The 24313-nt window shown below is 38.1% G+C and overlaps 1 protein-coding gene across 3 annotated transcripts in view; it reads left to right on the top strand.

The window, feature by feature from the left end:
* The window catches only part of KIF27 (kinesin family member 27), a 33295-nt gene extending 13084 nt beyond the window's left edge, over positions 1-20211 (top strand). Inside the window, exons 5-18 of one of the 3 annotated variants that reach the window (XM_064735751.1) lie at positions 4547-4690; positions 7638-7826; positions 8352-8527; positions 8885-9018; positions 9551-9706; positions 10706-10911; positions 11806-11994; positions 12344-12457; positions 13470-13646; positions 14358-14570; positions 15580-15786; positions 18162-18360; positions 18803-18967; positions 19549-20211. In XM_064735751.1, the coding sequence (XP_064591821.1) occupies positions 4547-4690; positions 7638-7826; positions 8352-8527; positions 8885-9018; positions 9551-9706; positions 10706-10911; positions 11806-11994; positions 12344-12457; positions 13470-13646; positions 14358-14570; positions 15580-15786; positions 18162-18360; positions 18803-18948 (2250 nt within the window). In that variant the 3' untranslated portion in view covers positions 18949-18967; positions 19549-20211. Of the gene's footprint in view, positions 1-4546; positions 4691-7637; positions 7827-8351; positions 8528-8884; positions 9019-9550; positions 9707-10705; positions 10912-11796; positions 11995-12343; positions 12458-13469; positions 13647-14357; positions 14575-15579; positions 15787-18161; positions 18361-18802; positions 18968-19548 lie in introns of those variants that run through there. The other 2 variants (XM_064735750.1, XM_064735752.1) reach the window with 2 other exon arrangements.
* Positions 20212-24313: the final 4102 nt, after the last annotated feature.

Genomic DNA, 24313 nt, shown 5'->3' with positions numbered 1-24313 from the left:
GGAAGGAAGGAAGGAAGTGGCGGAAGGAAGGAAGGAAGTGGCGGAAGGAGAAGGAAGTGGCGGAAGGAAGTGGCGGAAGGAAGTGGCGGAAGGAAGGAAGTGGCGGAAGGAAGGAAGGGGGGGAAGGAAGGAAGGAAGAGGAGAAGGAAGTGGCGGAAGGAAGGAAGGAAGTGGCGGAAGGAAGTGGCGGAAGGAAGTGGCGGAAGGAAGGAAGTGGCGGAAGGAAGTGGCGGAAGGAAGTGGCGGAAGGAAGTGGCGGAAGGAAGTGGCGGAAGGAAGGAAGGAAGTGGCGGAAGGAAGGAAGTGGCGGAAGGAAGGAAGTGGCGGAAGGAAGTGGCGGAAGGAAGTGGCGGAAGGAAGGAAGGAAGGAAGGAAGGAAGGAAGGAAGGAAGGAAGGAAGGAAGGAAGGAAGGAAGGAAGGAAGGAAGGAAGGAAGGAAGGAAGGAAGGAAGGAAGGAAGGAAGGAAGGAAGGAAGGAAGGAAGGAAGGAAGGAAGGAAGGAAGGAAGGAAGGAAGGAAGGAAGGAAGGAAGGAAGGAAGGAAGGAAGGAAGGATGACAGATTAAGTAGAAACATACCACCCCCTCCATACGTCATCATGATGTCTCATAGATCCTCTCCATCTGGTCTTCTTGGTGGTGAGGGTCGCCTGCCAAAAGCATAGTATCCAATGGATTAGCATACATTTGGGCCAAGTGGGAATGCCCAGGTGCCTCCCCTGAGGGGGGCCATGTTTGACATTGTCCCTTGAAAGACTTTGGGTCAGCTGCATCATTTTGTATCGTGAACAGTCCTCTGGCACAGGGTCATGGGAACCCTTCAGGGGGCCTTTGATGAACCTTGATGCCCCCTTAGCTCCTGCTCATGTGAATGTCTCATAGATTTGATTTTCTGGGGCAGGGGCCCCAGAGCTGAGCTAATCTGCACAGCAGAGGATGCATGTTCAGTGCCTCTGACCAGAGGTTTTCGCATGCACCCAAAACCCTCCTCCCCCACCCTTTAATGGAGAATAGGAAGAATCCAGGCTTATCTGTTGCCAGGTTTCTGCAAACCTGGCAACAGATAAGCCTGGGGCCATGGCCGCCACCCTGAACCCACTGGGCTTGGCTCTTCTGTGACTGCTCTCCTAGCCTTATCCATTACTTCCCAGGCCTGAGATGCTTTAACCAATTTTCTTTTTTTTTTTTCACTTTTCTTCTCTCAAGTAGCCTTAGTCAGTTTAACTCACAGAGTTTCAATCAGGAGGCATATTCACTCTGGGCTTTGGTGGTGCAGCTTCATCATACAGTTTTGCTATAACAGGCAAAAAATTGTTATGACAATGTTTAAGCCATGAGTGATAACATTTCAGTCTCTGACACCATGGAAGGACTGTGCTGGCCTGTTGTAGGATCATACAAATATTTTTGTAGCATAACCTGGGTGCCTGTCTTGAGTGATCACTGTAGCCAGACAGAACCCACATCATGGACTAAATAAACTCAGTGGACATTTTATGGGTATTTTACAGGACTAGTCTATAGACTAAAGGAATGATATCTGTGCATAAGTCAAAGGATGAGAAGGGAAGAAAGGATAGTTAATAAGGTTGCACTGGATAGCGTGGGGCTTGAGCATGACATAAATAGTGTGGAGTATTAAGTGGGGGTTGTACTAAGTCTGGCCAAGATGGAGTTAATATTCTTCATAAATGCTTGCAGGATGCCATGTTTTACATTTCTGACTAGTACGATTCTGAAAGAAGACCAGTGTTTTAGGTCTTGCTGCAGAGTGTTTGCACAGTATCAAGGGACTGACTCTGACTGTGACACCGGTGAATAGATAGGCCGGTGTGCCAGGGACAGGAGGAGCACAGCCAGGCAGATGACCCAAGTCAACCAAAGAGATATTTCACATCATTTGACATACTCAGAAACTGAAAGGGGAAGGAGGGGGATATAGTTATGCTAGCTGTCTTTTTGCACAGGAGCTAATGGAAATCTGCCCTTTCAAGGCAGAGAGTGATTGGTTTTGCAGTAATTAAGCACCTTTATGTTATTTTTTCTGTTCTTTCACTTCACCTTCACTTACTGTACAATTTCTGTCTTGACCCACAAGTTTTCTTACTTTTACTCTTCCTTGGGACTGGGGGCTTGGAAGTGAGGGAGTGTACTCAGTTAGGTAAGTTAGTTTTCCTCTTAGTTAGGGGGAGAAAGAAGAGAAAGAGAGAGAGAAAGACAGAAAGAGAACTTTCCTATCTCTGGGAAGTGTGTACTTAGGTGCATATCCTCAGCAGTTGTCCTGTGAACCCAGAAATTGTTTTGAATCTTAGGAAGATATTACTTTGTCAGAAGCATTACAGATATAATTACAATACAGATATTTTCAAAGCTATCAGTGAATTTACAGATGACCCAGGGACCAAGTTTTGCAAGTTTTGTCTAATATTATCTAACACTATGTATGTAATATGCTAGTCTGTCTAATATTACAAAGTTACAGTTTCATCTCTTAGCAATTTCCTGAACTGTATTTCTCACAAAACCTCCTATATTTCCTTTTCCATTACTATGCCTTTAGCTAACAGAGTTTCTAAACTATTTGCAGATTTCTTTGTCTAATCTTTTCTAACATTTGCTTTTGTGTTAAACATCAACTTTTGCTTTTTGGTGACATCATACTTCTTTATGGTTTTCCAAAAAAGGTGAAAATTTCAAAACATCTGGGAGTCTTAGCATGCAGATACCCCATGAGGATCCTGTCATATCGCTAGTGCTGATCAGCTGTTTCTCTCACAGTAGATAATAGTCCTAGAGACGACCCGTGGGGAGAAGAGCTCTCAGCCTTCTGACAGCATGTCTCCTAACAGAACTGACACGTGATCAAATAAATAATTCTTTTTGGAAACATCCCTATATGCATTTAGGGAGTACTTATACTGGATGTGCTGAGTTAAAATGTTTACTGTGAACATCAAAAGAAAAGAAATGCAGGTTATTGTACAGTGAAAATCATCTCAAATCAAAATCATTAACAGATTTTATTACTTAAAAGAACTATACACCAGTTGGATTCTGAGTGAAGTTCTGATGCCAGATGAATAGCTCAGAAAAACTAATTTGAGTTTGGTCACGTGTAGAAGGAGGCAGTGCTCCAATAAGTTAGAATTTTGTAACATCAACCCGTTTTGAAGTTTGCAACCAAACTGATAAAGCTATAGATTGTTTTCTGATAATTGCATAAACAAGTTTTGTCTTCTCGTTGTTCTCAAGCAGTCTAAATCACAGCTTTTTTTCTTCCTTCTTGTTTTTCTTCTGTGACTTGTTTTAAACCTCTGTTTCCCTGGATCAAAACAGTGTAAGAGCTGACCTTAAACTTAGCTTGAACTCTCTTCCCCAGGGAGTATGCCATCCACTGTCGAAGGAAGGGGACCAGGACACCAGCTGGTTCAACACAGGCCCAGTCCGGTCCAGTCCGGTCCGGTCCAGTTTATTGAAGAAAGTATCAAACACTTATACAGCAAATAATAAGCTTATGAATATTCTGTAAGCCAAGCAATCTATTGGTTAAACTATACCATGAACTCTTCCTCATTCCTTAGGGGTTACATTTCTCTTTTCTCATGTCTCTTTCACTGTTTGTTATCCTACTACAGCCAGGCCCAAGGACACGCTATCAACACAGGTGCAGGACTTGGAATTAGCCACGGTTTTGTACTTTTCCAGTCCTTAGCCAGCCAAACTCCCAACAATCCACAGCCAGAAAGACATGGTTAGAGGAAGGCTAAAATAAATGAGACACTACAGACTCCAGAGCAGGGTTTGCATATGGACAGATTTAATAACTAGTAGAGGGCCTGTTCTTGTCTGTACATGCACATTTCTTTGCTAGCAGCTATTGTTGCTTGGATAATGCTGTCTTACCTGATATTAAAATACCAAATTGGCTGTAACTAACACCCAAACTCATTCATATGTCCACCACCAGGACTCTTGGAGAAAAAATAGGAAGAGCAGGAATGAGAAGGTTTGTGGGTTGATGTAATATTTCAGTACTTTGTCTTTGGCTTCTGCAGGCTTTCTAGAAGACTAATAACATTTGGAAGTCTCCATCCATCAGTATAAATTCATTCACAAGAACATATGAACAAGCATTCTTGTGTTTTCTTTAATGTTTAAACTGTTATCCAATTTGCAGATTGAGGACAGCTGTTCTTATTTTTTCATTAGAGAAGTATATTAATCACAAGATGCTGTGATCTTGTAGCTACATATAACAGCATACTAAAGATAATAATTGAATTTAATATATACTTCAATAAATTAGGTTTGGTTATGAGTACAATATCTCCTTGGGAAGAATGAAACTTGTTAGAACAAAATCAATAGATGGAACAGAAGTGAAGAAATAGCTGCTAGAAACTGCAGATAACCACTTAGACAATTTGATGTACATACTTCAAGACTTTGCAGTGCTGGTCATGTCTCTTAACAACAAATGAGGTTTTATTTTACTGTAGGAATAATAATGTCCCTTTTGCCCAGCTGAACTTTTCTTTTATTATGCAGCAGGTACTAGTTATGGATGAAGAACTATTTAGCCAGAAGAATCATGAAGTGCAGATACTGCAGAATCAGATAAAGACATTACTACAAGAAAAGAAAGAACAACAGGAACTTTTAAAGGAGGCTCAAGAAACACAAAGATTACAGGTATTTTCCCACTGGTACATATTTATCTGCATTGAACCATCCTTCTACCATGTGAATGCATTCAACAGTCCCTCAGATTTTTTTTTTACTTATTACCAGTCAATACTGGGGACATTTTGTTTTAATTAGAGCTGTTTCACAGAATGAGTTGGGTTCTTCTAGTGGATGTATCACATTAATATGATTTCTGGAGACTGTATATGAACCTAGCTGTGCCAGAAGCCTCCTGCATTACTAGAAGTGAACCATTCATGCTCTCCATGCTTCCTGAACCATAACACACAACCCTCTCCCCAGATCATTGTTAAGGAGTTCCAGGACAATTAATAGATTAGGATTTGAAAGACTTTGAAAGATGCTTTAGAATTGAGAAAAGACTGTATGGATCCTATAGAATGCTTGAATTGAAAAGTTATATAGAAAATTATTTTGTAATAGCTTTATTAAGAATTAGAGTATTGGCTCTCCTTTTGGCTTTATAAGACAGAATTCCATCCTGACATTCTGATCATTTACCATTAGAGAAAACTGAGTGACACAATGGAAAGTGAGGTAAAGACAAAAAGGCTACTTGCCTCTTTCCTTCTGTTGATCTTGAATATGCTAATGAAATTATGGTGGCTAGTACATGCATAACGTGCACCTGGAATAGTTAATATTCTGCTGGTGTTGCCAGACATGCAGATTACAGATAATTTATTATATTAATTTTTAAAAGAGAACAGCGTAAACATGGATAGCTAGTGCTCTTCTCCTTATCATACTTTTTTTCCTTTTTCCTTTTCCATTCTGATGGCTTGGGGAGAGTCAGTGCATTAAAGGTAAGTAAACTAGTCATGACATTTTTCTTCCTTCTGTCACTTTCTTTCTTTTCTGTCATTCTGGCTAAACTTTTTTTAGCCTGCACACCATAGTATGAACTGGTAGTGTGATAATGCTTATTTAAATTTTGGAGGATACAAGGTAGTTGTTACAGTGTAGATAGAAGGTTCTTTCAGTATCAGAGACAGGAAGGAAGCCTGAGAGCTTTCAGGCAGCATTTTGGCATTTAATTCACTAAACTGCCACTTCTGTTTAAGAACATATAATGCAAAGCAAGTGCTTCTGTCAAATATTTTACATTGTGTTTACAGGCATACGTAATTTAATGGTACATGATAGAATAAGGACTTCTAGAGTAGAAGGTATGAGGTAGGAGGTAATAAATGTTTATACACATATGTATTTATGAAATGGGTTACATTATTACACTGTGGAGCTGTACGTGCAATTGTATCAGGGATAAATAGTTTCAGGGTGGATCAGTTGGCTGTTACTTCTTCCAAAACAATAACAAATATGATATTCATACATATATTCGATTTTCTATGACATAGGAATAATATGTATTGTATTCCAACACAATGTCAACTTGTAAAGCATTGTTTGTGTTTGGAAGGAATTTTCAACTAAGACAACAACATAAAGAATTAATAAAAATGTGTTACTCAAAGTAGAAGAATGTAGAATGTATCGTGAGCTATATTTCAACTTCTCTGTTATTGCTAGGCCATATTCAAAAAGAGTCAAAAATGATAGAGTGAGTTGATAATGGATATAATCTTGGCCTTATGGACAAATCGGTTTAGATAACATAAGTTATCTAAGTACTAAGTACTTTTGAACAATGTATGGAGAATGCTGTAGGAGAAGCAGCTAAGGTCTCCAAACTAGCATTATCAACATACCTGAGGCTGGGTGGAAGAAAAAGTAGGAAGTGAACCTGGGAACATGTACATGTTTAGTTTATTAATACAAATAATCTTTAAAGTGGAATTGTACAAAGTGGAAGAGGAAGCCCATATACATGTTTAATTAATAAGACTCAGACCATAAGTTTAATTTGAAAATATTTGTTTAATTCTCATTTCTCCATAAAAAGCAAGCATGAGCTCCTAATTATGTCATTCACTTCTCACTAGATGCCTGGATAGGCTAAGTAGCTAAACTGGGTGTGCTGAGAGAGAGAGATTTCAGGTCAGAGTCACAATTTAATAGAAAGGTTAATATAAATGTAATGATACATATTAAAACTGCCTGAGACCCACAAAGTCAGATTACAACCTGCCATCCTGTTGGCCAAGGTGGTGGTCACAGTCCTATCAAGTGGTGATTGCAGTCCTGTTGAAGTGATGGTTGCAATCAAAAGTGGTGGTCCTGTGGAAGTTCTCGGCCTTGTCTGGATCTGTCCAGGTGTGATGGGGGTTCCAAGTTCCCAGTTATGTATGGTCAGGTTCAAGGGAGAGTATTCAGCACCTCTCCCAGGATGGACAGTTGGGAATGATGTAATCCTGTGGGAATCCTTGGTGGTCTAAGTTGTTACAGCTGTCCATTATGGTGGTGCTGTTGGGCCATTATGGGCCATTGGCAGAGGTGACCCCCTCAGGATGGGGGGGTAATCGGTGGGACTGTGCTGGTGTTTCCCCAGAAGGAGTTAGCGCTGCAGAGTAATTTGTGAAGAAAAAGCAACACTTCCCCTTCTCAGAGGGTTTGGCTCTTCTCCCTTATCTCATTTAACACCCAGCTTATAGCCTGAGGTGTCAGCTGGGCAACTGCTGGGCATCTACCGGGCATCTACTACAAACCCATCATTAACAGTTTGTCAGAAATGGCGTAGAATACTCAATTTGGTTACACCCCACACTGGCACTCTCTCTGCAACCCAGGATACTCAGGTAGGTCTTTCTGAACAAAAATGTGTCTAAACTTTATTGGACTGGGGAGTGGGAGGGGATTCTGAGACTGATGATATGTCACAGAATTCCCAGTTTGCTGCAGAATTTGCCAGTGCCTTGCACAATAATTTAGGATCAGTGGGTGATTTACAAGATTCATGACCTTTGTGAGGAAGTTGAGAATATGGTACAGTGCTCAGTTTTGTTTTTGCTTTATTTTTTTTCCTCATGAGATTGAGAAAATGGTGGAACAGCACATAGTCATTGATCAGCTAAAACTGAAATTAGAGAAGTTCACAGATGTGAAAGCTTTAGATTTCCCAAGTGCTTATGAAGATGGGCCAGCTGTCATGGCATTTGCTAAGAGGGGCTACAGTGTCCCAGTAACAAAAAACCTGCCTTCAGAGACAGAGATCCAAAAGGTAAGGTCTACCCAGATTTTCCCTCTTTTACTTTGTAATGATTATTGGCCAATCATTAGACACAACATGATAGTATACGATGTCTTCCTCAGATACTGATGTTTAACTTCCCATTGAAAAACTAGTTTTGTAGCATTTGTTTATGCCACAATTATCCAAAATGTTTAGGCTTAAAGTTTCCACCCACAAGTGCTATGGCTGTCATGTTTTGACCCCCCAGCTGGTTTTCTAGGGGTTTTGAGGGTTCGAGTATGAAACATTATAAAAAATGAATTTATTCTTACCAATACGTTGAGTACATGGGATAATGAATTGCTACCAGTGACCTCTTTCACATTTGAAACGACTCCTCTAGGCTCTTGCAAAATGTTTTGTTATAAAGGTACTCAGAGTTATTATAGAAAACCTGTGTAATTGCTTACAAGCTCAGGTGGTGAAACATTTTTTAAAATATGAGTAATGAATAGCTGAACTATTGCAAGTGTTTTTACCCATCACTCACTATTTTTGTGTGCTTTTTGACAGGGGTATACCAGCCCCCCCATCTTGTCTCTGGCCCAGATAATGGCAGAATTCCATATTCGCAGGCAGATTATACTGACCAAGTTAGAAGATCAAGATGAAGTCCTTCACTGCCACCTCTCTGATCAGGGTGATGAAGAGGAAGACAATACAGGCAGTGAAGAGAAAACCTCATATAAGTAATTTTTTTGTTGTTCTTTAACTTTTGTTACAGAAAAATGTATAGCAAAGGTAGTAGTAGTGCCTAATCCTTCCATAATACTTACAGTGAACCTGTGGGACCATCTGGGCAAAATAAGTTTAAAATATGTAGGTTTAGCAAAGATTGCATAATCCTTGCTTGTGGGTCAGAATCTACCTTGAAGACCGGGAGATTGGGTGATGGTGTGTGTGGGACTGGTGTGGATGAGGAAGAAGATAAGAATGCTTTTGTAAGTCTGAGCTTCTTCTCTGTTAAGATCATCTACTTTGCATGATGCTTTAAGAAAAAAATCGCTGTGCATTTGCAGAGTAGCATGTTTATTGTTCTGTCATAGGTGTTCCATAAACCGAACATGGACACAAAATCATACTTCTCTGTGCTTCCTTCCTGATGTAAGTGACATGAAATGTCCAGTAGACAAGTCTGGTGTGTCCAGTAAATCTGCACTGCAAACCGACACAACTACAGGTATGATGGGAGTCATTAGAGCAAATCTTACTACAGTATCAGAATATGCAATAATGGCTTTAGCACATGTAATTAGTTTTCCCAGAAAAATATCTGCAATTCTTACAAATATTTTTTGGTTATAAAGTAGGTTTTCCAATTTCTGTTTTTCTTTCCCATTCTGAAACTGATGTTGGTAACCTCTAAGTAATACCTACTAGCCAGAAAGGAGTTCACTTATCAAAAAGCTAGTCACATATAAATCTTTAGGACTGCTTCAATGAAAGAAATGGATGCTATTATCTCACCAAAAATACTGAAGTGGTTTTTGGAATATTTTCCAGACTTAGGGCCTTGAAATGCAAGTGCATAGCATCCTTTTTTTTTCCTGTTTACACACATGGCAGGGTAGAATACCCTGCTCTCTTCTCTCCTTTTGATTCTTGTACTTCATATGGAAGAACTGAACACAGTCAATATTGCAGAGCACTACCTTTTGAATACAGCATCTATTCCAGATTTTATAACTCTATTTCGCTTTGTTTTTTTCAAGGTGAAGAGATTGACAGCCTCCAGAAAATCCATGTTTTTAACATGCAGAAGTTAAAGAATTCAGAGTTGAGACTTGCTAAGGCTGAGCAAAAAATAAGAGAACTTGCACTTAATATCAAAAGGAAAGAGGAACTTATTAAGGAGTTAGTGAGAACAGGTAACTGTCTACTGTAGGAATACTGGGTACTGTAGGGAATTAAGATGTTCTGAAACAAAGGAAGAGAAACTGAAAACCTAAAGTCCTGTATGTCTTAGTTTTTATATAATTATCTTAAAGATACTTTTAACAACCTAAAAATCCATAGATTTTGCTAATTACTTGCTGTAATCACTGAAAATTTTGATTACAGCCTACTCTGCTATGAAGATTGATTGTTAAATATTTTTTGTGCTTTGTTGATTATCACTTTTATCCAACAGTAATGTAATTTTTAATGTATGGTCAGTGCTATCTCTTTGTAGATGCGTATTTGTGACATAGTATCTGGGATTGGAGAAAAGATACATCATTGTATCTTCTATGTTCTATAACAGTAGAGAAATGGGAGTCAGAAGTGGAAAAGGAAAAAAATCAGTGTCCCGGTAGCATACATCCCTTACACATCTGTCCTGATAGAGAAACTAGCCTTGTGATAACAGGAAGGATCTCTTTCCTCAGCCCCTTCAATCACACTCTTCTCTTTTGTTTACCTTCTCTTGAGGTGGTCTGAGAAAGGTTCTGTGCCACCCCAGATTGCCAGAATGGGACAAGTCACAGAGTAGAAACACAATCCAAGATCATATACTAATTATTAAGCTGAAAGCTGAGTAAAAAATTTATGGCATATTCTTCTGGGGGAAAAAAAACCAAACAAAATTATGAAATACAGGATACCCATTTTGCCAAAATCTACAGTAGGCATAAGAATTTAACTCTGGGACTCAGATGGCACTTTATTTGGTGGCATGACGTGACTCATTAAATGTTCAGATTTAGGACTCTCTTTATCTCCATTTCAGAGTTAGAAAGGAACTGCAGGTTCCTTTAGTGTTGGAAAATGTATCAGAAATTACTCACTTAGCCAGAACAAAGTACGTAATATTTCCACTCCAGAAGTATTACATTTCAACTGACTATCATGTTGGTTTTAAACTATTTGTATATGCTGTCTTTAAGGTAAGGATGCTCAGTCTGTAAGCAGGCAGTATTCTTTGAAGATAAGTATACTGGAGCAAGAAATTGAGCAGGCCAAAAGAGAACTGGCTGAAGCACAAACGCAGCTTCAGGAGCTGGACAGTAAAGAGCTGAGAGATACTCCTGAGAAAGTCATGTTACTGAAAGAGTGCCAGAAGAAGATGGAGGCAGCTAAGTTGAAAGTGCAGGTATTTCTGATCTGATTATTATGATTTTCAAATCTCTGTCTCACTGTGTGAACCTTAACACTCTGTTTGTAAAATTTTTACCTGTTTTACATGCTGGAAGCTGGGCAGATTGAAGTAGCTAGTGAGAAACTTAATACTATTACACTCAAAATGCTGGTTAACATCTACTTGGTTAGAAACATGAAATACCTTCTTGGTGTGTAAGACACTAAGAAAGTATTGAGAGATATGAGATTTCCATACATCATTGTATATAGTCCAATAGAGGAATTTATCCAAGAGAGGGTATTACAAATCTATTACTTGCCTTAAATAAAATCAATGTTTTATGGAAATACTATATAAATTGTAGGTCTGAGCAGATTCCTGTGATGCCTTGCAAGATCAGGCCCACGCAGGCATATTTGTTTGACACTGACCTTCTGCTTTTAAGTTCTGTTATATCTAAGTTAGTATTCTATATAGGATCAGCTTAGGTGCTCTGTGCCTCTCAATCCTAGAATGACAGGTCAGAAAATTCCATACAGAAAGAGGGAGTTTGCTTATTGACTTGAGCTCAGGACCAGCATTCTGACCCACCACCATTCTGGCACCAGCATTCTGATACCATTGTATCTCTGCAAATTTTCCATAACTGTGGTGTCTGCTAGATTTTAGTACTTTTACTGTATTGCCAAGCATAAACTGTAGCTTTTCATGTTTAATTCAGCCTGTGTCAACTCCACCAGATAGCTCAAAACTACAGTAATAACAAGTGATTGTTTGGGCAGAAGTTACTAAATCTTGGTTACCCCAAGAATTCAGTGAAATAAAGAATGAAGCTGAGTCGTATTTTAGTTACAAGTTTTCCTGCTCTTAAGCTGAAATTTTGACATGAACATTCAGACCTTACAGAAGAAGCAGCAAGATACCAAGAATTTGGCTTCATTATCTAACCAAAGTGAGAGAGAAGCAAGAGACCTTGAGCAGAAAGTGGCTCAGATGAAGCATCAGCAATCCCAGATGCAAAAGAGACTGTGTGAGGAGAGTGAAAAGAAAAAGCAACTGGAAGCAGAGCTTCAGCAGGACCAGCAACAAATTAAAGTAGGATTCTTCCTGTTTCCCTATGACAAAGATTAGGATGAATAATTTTTGCCCCTGCTTCCCCAATAAACTATACTACCAGGCTTTCCCTTATATTCAATAATGCCTTAATGAATTTCTTGATAAATGCACCAAAGGAATTGTCTACAAACAATTCACATTAATCTCCGTTTTGCCTTTCTCTTTCAGTTTTTTTTCCCCCATTTTATTACCTGGTGTCTAGTTCTGAATTGCAATTTTATAAATAAATTTAGAGTCAGTATTTCAGATTATATCTTGGGGGGACTGTCACATGAAATGTATTTGACTGACTGATGTGGGAAGAATGGTGCTTTTTGTTCGTTCAAAGGAACTTCAGCTTAAGATGGAGCAACAACAGAAGATCCTCAAAATTAAGGATAAAGAAATTGCTGCTTTTAAAAAGAAGAAAAAAAACTCAGTGGGAGCTCCACAGAAACTACAGGTAGTTAATCTATTCCAAATATGTGTGACCCCTGAAATAAAAAATCTTTCTTCATCTCTAGTCATCTATTTTTGTAAACCATTTGTATGAAGAGTATTCCATCATAGTTTTGTCTTTTTTTTTTTCTCTCTAGCAAAAACTGGGAGTAGAGCCTAGTGGCTCTTGTACTGTACTCTATTTGAATGAAAGAAAGGAGTACCTTTAGTGTCTTCTCTTTTTTTTTTCCCCCTATAATTTGTCAAAAATACTGATTCAGAAACCTGTGAATTTAGGAGATTTGGTTATCCAGCAGGTTTGAGGGTGACCTTGATGTGTTGGGTTTTAATTGTTATGCGCATTGTTCAGGTGTCTTATTTTGTTTGGATTCTACTCTGACATAAATTACAGTGGTTTCTGGTTTTGATTGTTGATAACAGGGTTAGAAAAGTATGTATCCTATGTAGCAGTGCCACCTACATTATTTCAGATGTGGACACTGAAATATGAATTACCCTAAGTCTTTAAAGGTGAAAAGAAATTTTAAAAGTTAAATAAAAGAAACTTTTTATGCCTTAACAGGAATATATCCTCTGATAAACTCTGGCTTCAGAATAAATTTATAATGGACCGTGCTTGCAGGTCAACAAAAAGCTGGTTTTGGGCCATTAAAATGCAATGAGGATGGGCTAGCTGGATTTTCATGGTACCATCTAAACCTAGTTGCTGTGCTTGGTTAGATGACATCTATTTATGTAAATAGTTTAGAAAAGATATTCTTTAGAAAAGATACAGCATATGATACAAGCTTGTTTATATGAGATGTAGCAACATAATATTGCTGAGGCCTCTTTTAAATCAGTCCAGTTTCTGTATTATTCTGAGTTAGGATTCTGTGGCAGAATTAATATTGGCATTAGAAATGTTAATGTCTAATACAGTTTTATCAGTAATTCTGAAGAAAGATACAGCATAAAGATAAGCATGAGTCAAAATATCCTGGTTAATACTCTCTGGATCTCTCTTGAAACTTTAGAAATTAGAAGAGCAGAAGAAGTGGCTGGATGAAGAAATGGAAAGAATTCTTCAACAGCACCAACAGTTAGCAGAACTAGAAGAAGATTTAAAGAAAAGAGAAGCCATTGTAGCGAAAAAAGAAGCATATATGCAAGAGAAAAGCTACCTGGAAATCAAGAAACTGAGATCTAGCCAGGTGATTCAAAACTCACCACAGTTATAAGGCTAACTCAAAGACTGGTGGTGGGGGAGGGCAGATAAGGTAGCAGAGGGGGCTCAAGGGACCTCCTGTGTCTATACCACTGTGATGCAGGTATTATGTAGCTTGACCAATTGACATTTAAGTTGTAATTAACACAGACAATCATTTTAATTCACTTTTTTCCCCCAAAATTGCAACAATGAAACAAACCCCAAAACCAAACAATTCTGAACTGTGGAATTGTTATTGAAGATAACATAATATATTTAATATAATTTAATGTTACTTTTAATATTATTAATATTATTATTAATAATATTAATATATTTAATATAATTTAGTATTGAATATATTAAATTATATTATAGGATTTTTTAATCTATTATTTATGAATATGACCAAATCTTTCTGTTTTCTAGAGAAAACAGCAGAGAAATGTCTTGCAATATTTACTTTTCAGCAGAAAGAGTGAATGCAAAGTATCATTGTCACATATAAAGACTAGTGCCTTTAATTTTTATTATGTAGAAAACTACAGGTTGAACTTTTTTTTTTTAATGATATCTGTCCACTCAAAGTAAATGAGCTCCCATTACAAGAAACAAGCAATTTTTTCGAGTCAGAATGTGACAGTGTCATTTACTTTTTTCTTACTGGAAAGGAATATCTCATTTTTATATCTGTGGTTGTTGTGGTTTTTTTTAGGCTTTGAACAAAGATAGTATGAAATTGTCTACCCGCTTAAGTATTCTGGATCAGGAGCTGTGTGATAAAAGTATGCAGCTTCAGGGCAGCACCACTGACAAGTCAGACATTTTGGAAAAAATTCAGGCTCTCCAAATGGAAAGGGATCAGCTGCTCAGAAGGAGAAATAGTATGGATGAGAAACTGAAAGATGGTAAAGTGTTGTCAACTGAAGTAAGTAAGCACCTCTGAGATAAATACAGGTTTTAGGTATTGTTTGATAATAAAGAATTCGAGTCAGAACCTAAAATGTCTCCAGATATCAGGTAAGCTAGAAATAAGGAGCAGAAGTTGGATACTTTTGTAAATAGCAATTTTAGTAGAGGTGCTATGATAGCACCAATTATGTACTGGTGAATGAAGTTTAAGATCAGAGGAACGTAAGTCAGATTGTGTCTTGCCAAACTCTATTGGTCTAAGAGTCATATAATGAGAAGTAAGGGAAACAGAACTTAATCAGTTTATCACAGGGAGGTATTTTAATGTCAGGATACAGAACAAGCGAGGTATTCACATAGTCACGCCCCTTGATTTTTTTCATAGAATCTTGTGAAAAAAGCAAACTTCACCTGAAGAACTACATAGTCCTACAGTGAAAATAAGTCATATTACCTGGATGGCCCATTACTTGGAGTTGATCAGTATCATTATGTTGAACATAAAATAAATTCATATAAAATGAACTGATTACTTTTAGGTCTTGAGAAGCCATATGAGACTATGGCTGAGTGATACTGTGCTGGAAGGATCCACACTTGTCTTACTCATCAAAGTCTACTGTGCTTCAGGCCAGGCGTTTCTGCCACTTCCATACACAAATCATGGTCACCAAACTCTTTACTGATTGACTGATTAATTCATTAATCTAACAGAAAATTAGTACATTAAAAAAAATAAAATAGCAGAAGTCAAACTGTGGTGAGGATGAGGGAAGGATAAAAAGAGAAACGTGACTTCTAGTTTTGTGATGAGCCAATTGATCAACCTCTGTGTTGTGACAGGAAAAGACAGAAGTTCTAGATTTGCACTCTACATCTTGTTTTCCCCTCGGCTGTCTGTGCTACAACTAGTTCATCTTACCATAAAGTTTAGGTTCGCTCTTGAGAATGAAGTTAAAGATGTCTTGAAAGATTAATTCTGAGCTTTCTTTTATTAAAGATCTCACTCATGTGTTCCTCTGTAGGAAGAACATATTCTTTTCCAGCTAGAAGAAGGAATTGAAGCCCTTGTAGCTGCAATTGATTACAAGAATGAAAGTATTCATAATCGCCAGCACTTACTTTGGTCATCTTCTCAGAATCTTTCACAGAGCAAGCATAATGTAATAGGGAAACTAGTTTCCCTGTCTGCTGCTGAACTCAGAGCTATCATCATCAGTTATTTCAACAAGGTTTGTTTTGGCTCATCAATACTATTTTATCCCACTTTCTATTACTATTCTAGATATTGAGATAGTGGCAGGAAATAAAAATAAATTTAAGAGGCTTTTGGTTAATATATTTTCAGGTTACATAGATCTGCGATTAAATTGTTTTTAATTTTTATGATAGCTTAAATAGGATACTTGTGGGTTAACTGTACATCTTGCTTTAATAGATTAGCTAGAAACGTGCTACAAATCTGGAAATTACCTTGCCTTTTTCCAGTGCTCTCTGTTGCTAACTTAAGGAGAAACAACGTTTTTAAATAATGGTCTTGTATTCAAATTCTTCCTGAATGCAGAATTTCAGAAAGCTTCATAAAGCTCAGGCTGCTATTCTTATTGTGTTTTTCCTAAGTCTGGTTGTGTTGGGTTAACACAGCCTGGCTTTTAGAGGGGGCAGAGGAAGCCACAGAAGCAGCTTCTGGGACAGAAAGCTGCTCAAAGCTTCTGCTATGTTCAGCAGAGCCAGTCTCTGAAGGCTCTGACAATGGACATGTTGCTGGCCCAATTAGAGAAGTTGGTGATGCCTCTGTGATGACATATTTAAGAAGGAAAAAAAATGCACGCAGTTCTTCTTTTCTGAGGGCTGGGGGAGGCGCCGGGGTGGCCATGTGGCTGCTGGGGCCGTGTGGCCGCTGCCACCTCAGTTTGGCCAGCGGTGAGCTGTGCCTGCCTGGCCACTTCTACCCTGCTGTGCCACCAACAGAAAGGCAGGGGGAGCAGCAGCAGCTTCTCTTTCCCACACAGCCACAGCTGTCTTGGCACAGTCCACAGGGAACTGTGTCTGCTTGGCCGCTTTCAGCCAACCATGCTGTGGGCAGAAAGACAGGGACAGCGGTAGTGGTGTCTCCTTGCTGGCACCCCACATCAAGAGAGGAGCTGAATGGTGCCAGCACCACACTGGCTGGCATTGCCCATGTGGCCAACAGTGAGGGGCATGGCGAGCACTTCCCCAATACTGAGCCAAGATGATATCAGCCTTTTAGCACTGCAAAATCCCATAAGAACTTTTCAATGGATAGAACTTGTGACCAAACAAACCTGCAGACAACAATTTTCTTCCGAGTCAGATAAAAGGAGGTGAAGACACATGAGAAGAACAACATGGTGACACTAAGGTCAGTGGAAAACCTCCTCCACGAAGAGGAGGTGCTCCAAACATCAGAGCTGAGATTTTTCTACAAGCTGTGGTGAGGACTATAATACAACAAACTTTCCCAGTATTCCATGAAGTGCATAGGGGGATGCAGAGATCTACTCACAACCCATGAGAAAAAGTGCTCATGCTGGAGTAAGTAGATGCTGAAAAGCTGTAATTTAGTTGGAAACTTGAACAGAGAGAGAGGATAGAGAAAGAGAGCCCTTGCTTTCAAGCTAGAACAGTTTATCCTTAAAAGACTATACCCCATGAACTAAAATGACCCACACCATGCAGTTTTGGGAAGGCTGCATTAACCATGGGAGGGACTCGTGTTACAGCAGGTCAGGTGGGACTGCTACTCATGAAAATTACAACCACACTAGAAAAGTTCACAGAGAATTGTCTCCTGTGGGAAGGACCCTACAGCATAGTAAAAGAAAATCTTCTCCCTAAGGTAACTGAAAAAAGATTTCAAGTGAAAAAACTGAGCAGAACTCTCACACCCTGTCTCTCTGTGCTGTCAGTGGGAAGAAAGCAGGGGCTGGAGGGGTAGAAAAACAGTGTACTAAAACTTTTATTTTAGTTCTCATTATCCTCTTTTAATTCTGTTAATACATTTTTCATTATACCATTTAAATCTGAGCCTGTTTTGCCCTTCAAGTGTTTTCTCCTGGTCCTTAACTCATAAGCCCTTTAGTTTTTCTTTCCTCCTCCTCTGCTAAACTGTAGCAGGGGAAAATGAGTGAACAGTTTTTTGTGAGTGTCAAGCTTTTAGGCATATCAAACCACTACACCAGTGTAAACTGATACTTTGCAGTGTGTGCAGCTATGTGCTTAGGAATCATACTGGAAGCATAAATATTAAATGCATTATGATATGGTGTCTTTGTGACCTTGGGTAAACCTTTGGTAATTTTGTAAAAAAGTTGTCTGTGGGATGCAAGTTGGAAGTCTGGAAAGCAATATTCTTTCAGTTTAAATTTTGCATAGGATGTTAAAAAACTCCACTAGTCCATGTGATCAAAATGTATGCATTATAGTTTTAAGAGTCAACCTGTAGCAGTGGCAAGTCTATTTCCAGTATAAGCTTAATTACTTGTAGAGATCCAGAGCTTTTGTATGTTTTAATCTATTAGGCTGAAGGGTAAAAGATTTTCTTAAAACCTCTTGATAAATCAAAATAAGTGTGTTTCTTTCTAAGATTGTTGGCCTGCGTGAGTCTGAACGAAAATTACAAGTGCAGATTGAAGAACAGGAAATGAAGTCCATACACCAGAAAAACATGATGCGTGAATTAGAATCTGCACTTGAACACATCAAGTTGCAGTGTGACAGGCAGCTGACTCACCAGCGCCAAGAACATGAGAAAAAAATACAGTTTATACTGAATAATTTCAAAGGTATTTTTTTGGGGGTGGGGATTATACACCAAGTATTTTCTTTGGTCATTAACAGAGAAGTATTGTATTTCAGCTGAAAAAACGAATAAGGTTCAGAGATATATTTTGGCTGTCACTAATTCTATTGCTATGTCAGATGTCAAGGATAGACACATGATGTCCATACGAATGCAAAACCGATTATTTTTTTAAAGCAGTATCAGAGTTGTTGTATTTTCATATTGAATTTGCTGATATTGAGAAGTCATAAGATACTGGTTCTGTTGATCTTGATCTTCTAAATACTATTACAACTAAAAGGTGGGATTGGCACAGCCTTTTTCATCTTATTTCATATTAGTTAAAACATGCACATTGCAAGCAAAATGCCATCAAGATACTCTGCCTAGCTGGGCATCTTGATTTTTGACACAGAGTCTTAAACTGCTTTTATTTCTCCTAGAACAAAATAGTGAAGGTATTGCAGAAACCCTGAAAGGGTATGAAGTAAAAATCCAGCAACTGGAAAAAGATTTATTTTTCTATAAGAAAACCAGTAGAGAGCTGAAGAAGAAATTGAAGGGCCTTCTTGGAGAGTCATCTGAATAATTATTGCCATCCAGTAAATGTAAGCATATTATCTGATAATGTTTATGCAATTGTCAGTAGACTGTTTGAAGAGTGGTGAACACACAGAACTATGTCAGATAGCTGTAAAACATCATATTTTTACTGTATTGACTGTTCTTCAGGAATATATTCTACCTCTACTGCTGTTTCAAGTGAGAGACATTTGTTTATAGCTGTAGCAGTGGTGTGCCAATGGTTTAAATTCTTGTTCTGCTTTCTCCAGATTCTAACAACTTCAGCATCTACAATGTCAAACTGTTATGGTTAAGGCAAAGGAATTTTGTTCTCTGAAAGCCTCTGAAATCTATTGTTGCTAACCACTTTGCTATATGCCATGCATTTGATTTCTTAAAAGTTTCTGGGAGGTTGTGAATGAAAAGTGCCACACTTCCAGTTACTAACTTATTTTAGCTACTTACATACTAAAGCTGAAAGAGCATTTACACATTTGAAGGGGAAAAAGAAGTGGTCTCTCTTACGATGCTGTGCTTTGACATAAAAAAACCCCAACCAACTGAACAAAACAACAACAACAACCGTTAGTATAAGTTTTTAATTGTTTCATGTCCTTCTTGCCAGAATCCAGATGTACAACAAAGCTATTCATGTGGAGGAGAAAAGAAGGTTCCGTTTCATCACTGTTTCTGTTGTCTCATACCTCTCAATGCCACCACAGTACCTCACATACCCAATATAGCCTTCTTGGCCTGTTGGTGTTTCTTTTTAAGGCTCAGCAAGACTGGCTCTTCCTCCCAATGGATGCTTCTGTTTCTTTCCACTCAGTGCCGTGCCTTCCTACAGAGAGATGCTGATCTCACACCTCTACTTCCAGAGTGAATTAGGGCTCGGCCCTTTCCCTCTAGGCAAGATAATGAGCCTGCACATTCATTACTATAAAGTACACCATCAAACTGTGAACAGGAAGATTCCAGAGACTGGATAATAAAAGAGGATGGGAAAGACTATTCTGTGTCTAGTATACACAGAAGCATGTAGTTTAGGATATGTATCTATGTGGGCAAACACTTATCCTTGGCAAATTGTAGCAGTGGGAAGAAGGGAGAATGTCCCTGTAAACTTCCAACTTTTTTCCAATGCATATATTTGCAAGTTTTATAAGAGGTACTCCACATCTAGTTATTTTTCTTTGTAATACATTATGAAACATGTTGCTCTACAATGCAATAAAACCATAATTTGTTACTGGGCTTTAGAAATAATAAAATCCATTTGTATATTGCAGTCAAATCTGTTCAATGTCTTTTTTGTGTTGTACTAGTATAGTTGCTGATTGTTTTTCAATATATGAATATTTTCATATTTGTCATGGTTCAGTTGTTTTTAGACTGCCTACTAGGATACATGACAAGTTAGAATGGTGAGCCTTGTATTAGCAGCACCTTTTCAGATGAGATTAATGGCAAGTACCTCCTATGTTCCTGTAGATGGTGAACTTTTTTAATAGAAAGGGCAAAATGTGAGGTGCTGATAACTTTCTACCATGTTCATGCAGTAAAACCATGTTGCCTACCTATGACAGGCACTCAGAGAAGTTGTAACTTTTAGTTATTTATCTGCTGATATTTTCATTTTAGATAATAGTATTGGTGTTGTTATCCAGTCAAGAGGAAGCAGAAGTTACTTCTGATGAATTCAAGTAAAAATAGCTGTTAACAAAGTTCATGTCTTTACTAACTACAAGTAAAAGTACTTTTTGAAGTATCAGAAAATTCCCACTCTGTCAGTCTGCTCAGTACACTTTAAGCAATGAATATAAATAGTAATAAAATAATTTAAAATAATTCTATACTGCTTTACTAGATTTTGTTACAGTGCCAATTCCTCATGGAAATTTTTTGGATTTTGCTTTAGATACTATCTAGACAATGGTAACACAGACTGAAAACAGGGAGGGAAGGCAATTTTCCTTAGCCACTGTAGTGGTTAAGGTGGCTATTCACTGTGGTGAATAGTAGTACTGTGTAAATTATTAACAAGCAAATCTTTTCTTCCAGGTGGTGAATCAGATTTCCAATTTCAGTTATATGTAATAGGAAAAAATACAGCAAAGTACAGATCTGTATTCTTGTTATACTGCAGCTTTGAAGGAACTTCTCTTAAACCTGAGAAAATACTGATTTTTTTAACCACTTCAGTATTGAACTTAATGTACAGAAATATTCCCAACAATATGTAGCTCTTAAATGCAAGAAAATCTGAATAGAATTCAGGAAAACAAATAGGTTTGAAATAGACATTTTGGATGCCCCATTCATGGAAGTGCTCAGTGTCAGGCTGAAGAGGGCTTTGAGCACCTTGACCTAATGAAAGATGTCCCTGCCCTTGGCATTGGACTGCCAAGATGGTACATAACAGACTGAGATGTTGAAAGGTCCCTTCTGACCCAAAACATTCTGTGATTCTAAAATTTTATGGTCTGTGTCTTGTTTATACCTGCATGACTTTCAGCTGGAAAATGCAGATCCCAACATTTGCAGCTACCACAGAAAAAGCTCTTCTATGCCTGTTAAGTGTTAAGGAAAGTGCCATTCTCCAGAGACAGCCTAGTAATAAACAATTCCTCTGATACTACAAACACAAAGCTCAAGCATTTATTCTGCCCCATGATAATTCTCAATGCAATATAGCTATAAAAACGCTGAGTTGTTTTTGTGTTTCTGCAGCACTCAATGTGGTACTAAATCCTGGGATATTACTTAGTGATAGTTGCTGAAGTTGAACATTACAGAATGTTAAACTATGAGTAGGAGCTGACTGATTAGATTAGAAAACCTCTGTCAGTTACCTGGGAAAAATGCAGAGAACACAGATGTTAGAGGGAAAGAACCAGAGAAGAGACCAAAGAGTAGACAAAGCAAAATACCTATAAGTCTAAATAAGACTTTTTTTCCTAACCCTCCTAACCCTTCCTAATCTAACCCTCATAACTAAGGGTGAGGTGAGAAAGCCAGAATAAAGATGAAGCGCAAAAGACTCTCATTTACTGAACACTGAGTTCAGACTGCATAGATTCAGTGCTATCTTTAAATATGCAGTTAAAGTTCTGAAATGACAGGAACTTTCCCAGTGAAACAAAAAGTTCCACATAACAGAGTCTAGGGAGACAAGGAGGCTTGTTGGAAAGACCAAAGCACAGTGTACATATAGAGAGGAACTGGAGAAGAGAATTCTGGGATGGATATGACTAAAGACAACTACAAAACTTTAAATATTATTTTTATGAATCAAACTAACAAAAACATCTCAGGTTAGGGCAAAATTTGGGAAAATACCTGCTAATGGATTGGGATAGTGAAAAGGATTATTCTCTTTCCTGGACTTCCGAATGTGTAATTCTTTCTAAGAACTAGAAAAGCAATCACCAAAAAAACAAATCCCACTGAAAGTATGACAAGATAATTTCATTTATTAGAATTATTGAAGACCTGACAAGGATGCTGCTTTCTGGTTGAGAGCAAACAAGGGCATGTGCTTGAGATTTGCTGTACTAAAGGCAGAGATAATCTGCACAGTGAGGCCCCTATAAAGCATAACTGGGTATAAAGCCCCCTAAGATGTAACTGGGTAGGCAGTAATTGGGTAGATAATTGCTGTCTGGCCAGTTATGCTTTAGCATGAAGCTTTTTTAATTTAACCCCTTTAACTGAGTCTAAATCAAAAGCCCTAACCTTTGTTCTGGCAAATCAGGAATGGAAAAAAATATATAGAATATCTCTTTAATGATATATGAAAGTAGAAGTCTATATATTTTACATTAAAAATAAATCACAGGTGTCTGTACTATGTTTTGGTTTGACTATTCAGAAATACAAGGAATGTTATGCATCATTTACAGCAGAACTTTGGAGATATTGTATATAAGTTTTACTGTCATTGGACCACCTGAGGCCTCATCTAAAGTCAAGATTGTGTCTTTAATATCAGGTAAAACATTAAACAGAATTCAGCCAAACTGGTTCAAAACCTTTTGCTAAAATTCTTAATTTGATTCAACTGGATGTGAGCCACTATTTTCACTTGATTCAAAATACTGTTTGGTCGCTGCATGTCCATTTTAATTTTGTTTGTTAGTTTGTAGCCATTTTAGATGGCTTTGCATTGGTTATATCAACTAGGAAAAGAATACTGAATTGATGCTGCCTAGTCAAAGTTGGGAATTTAGCTGAACTTCTGCAGTAAACACTAGTAATTGTAGGTGAGCAAAATGAAGTGGCATAAAAATTAAGCTGGTCTAATAAACACGCTGAATTTTGTTCTTTAATGTCAGCAACTAATGAAAAAAGGTTGCACAGGTGTTTATTTTTCCCTTTTAGAAAGCAGAAATAAAAATACAGGTGGAAGAAAGTGGGAAAGAAAAGGAAAAGCAAGAGGAAAGAAAGAAGTATTTTTAAAAATCAGTCAGGCTAAGAAGATTAAGAACTCTAAATTCTTTGCTGTATCATTTTCATTTTCCATGCACTGTTTATAAGCTTTGCTCTCAACTAACTGAAGAGAACCCATATGCATGTTGTTCTGGCTTAGGGTATTTTCCTTCTGGACTCTTTCAGTTCTGGCAAATGAGATCCCATATTCCTGTTATCTCCACCAAAATTAACATGAAAATAAAAACCTACTTTGTTAAAGTTCCCTCCTTGCTTAGTTAAGAACTTTCAATAACTTCCAAGTTATTTGCTATAAATTTTTAGTATTCTTGCCACTTACAACAAGTATACTTCAGTAAATAACACAAATTCCTCTAACTTGTAAACTTCTGCTAGCTATAACCAGGTAGAAGCTGAGCTACTGTGGTACAAAGTCTATTCATGTAATGATACAGTCAGCATGAGCTATACCTGTAAACTGTGAACAGCTGAGATGAGGAATATCTCCTTGCTCTTTGATCTAGTTTCTGACAGCAGTGCAGGATTCTACTGCGTGATGTCCCTCACTCTGCCGGTCAACAAGACAATGTGGCACAGGCACCTGCCCAAGTGTTCTGCTGCAGCAGAGGCCTTGCAGCGTCACAACCAATGGGCAAGGGAACATGTGCGACTAAAGAAAGGCTTAGTACTTGAATATGCCTGGAATCATCCTCATCTGCAACAAACAAAAGCTCTAGATCAGGCAAAACCTGGAATTCCCTTCAGCCAATCTCTGGTATTCCTATTTTAAGGTCTCTTAGCAGGTGTTCAATTACTTTAGTAAAAATGTTAAATGTTTTGGAGCCTGCCATGCTGTGTTACACTTTTTTTTAGTACTAGCTGAACCAATCCACAAAGGGTGTTGAGAGGTTATCCCAAGAGGAGACAGAACCAGGAAATCATCTTGTGATTCAGAATACTGT

This window comes from Zonotrichia leucophrys, chromosome Z (assembly GCF_028769735.1).
Source record: "Zonotrichia leucophrys gambelii isolate GWCS_2022_RI chromosome Z, RI_Zleu_2.0, whole genome shotgun sequence".
Lineage (NCBI taxonomy): Eukaryota > Metazoa > Chordata > Aves > Passeriformes > Passerellidae > Zonotrichia > Zonotrichia leucophrys.
This window is presented reverse-complemented; position numbering and strand designations above follow the sequence as displayed.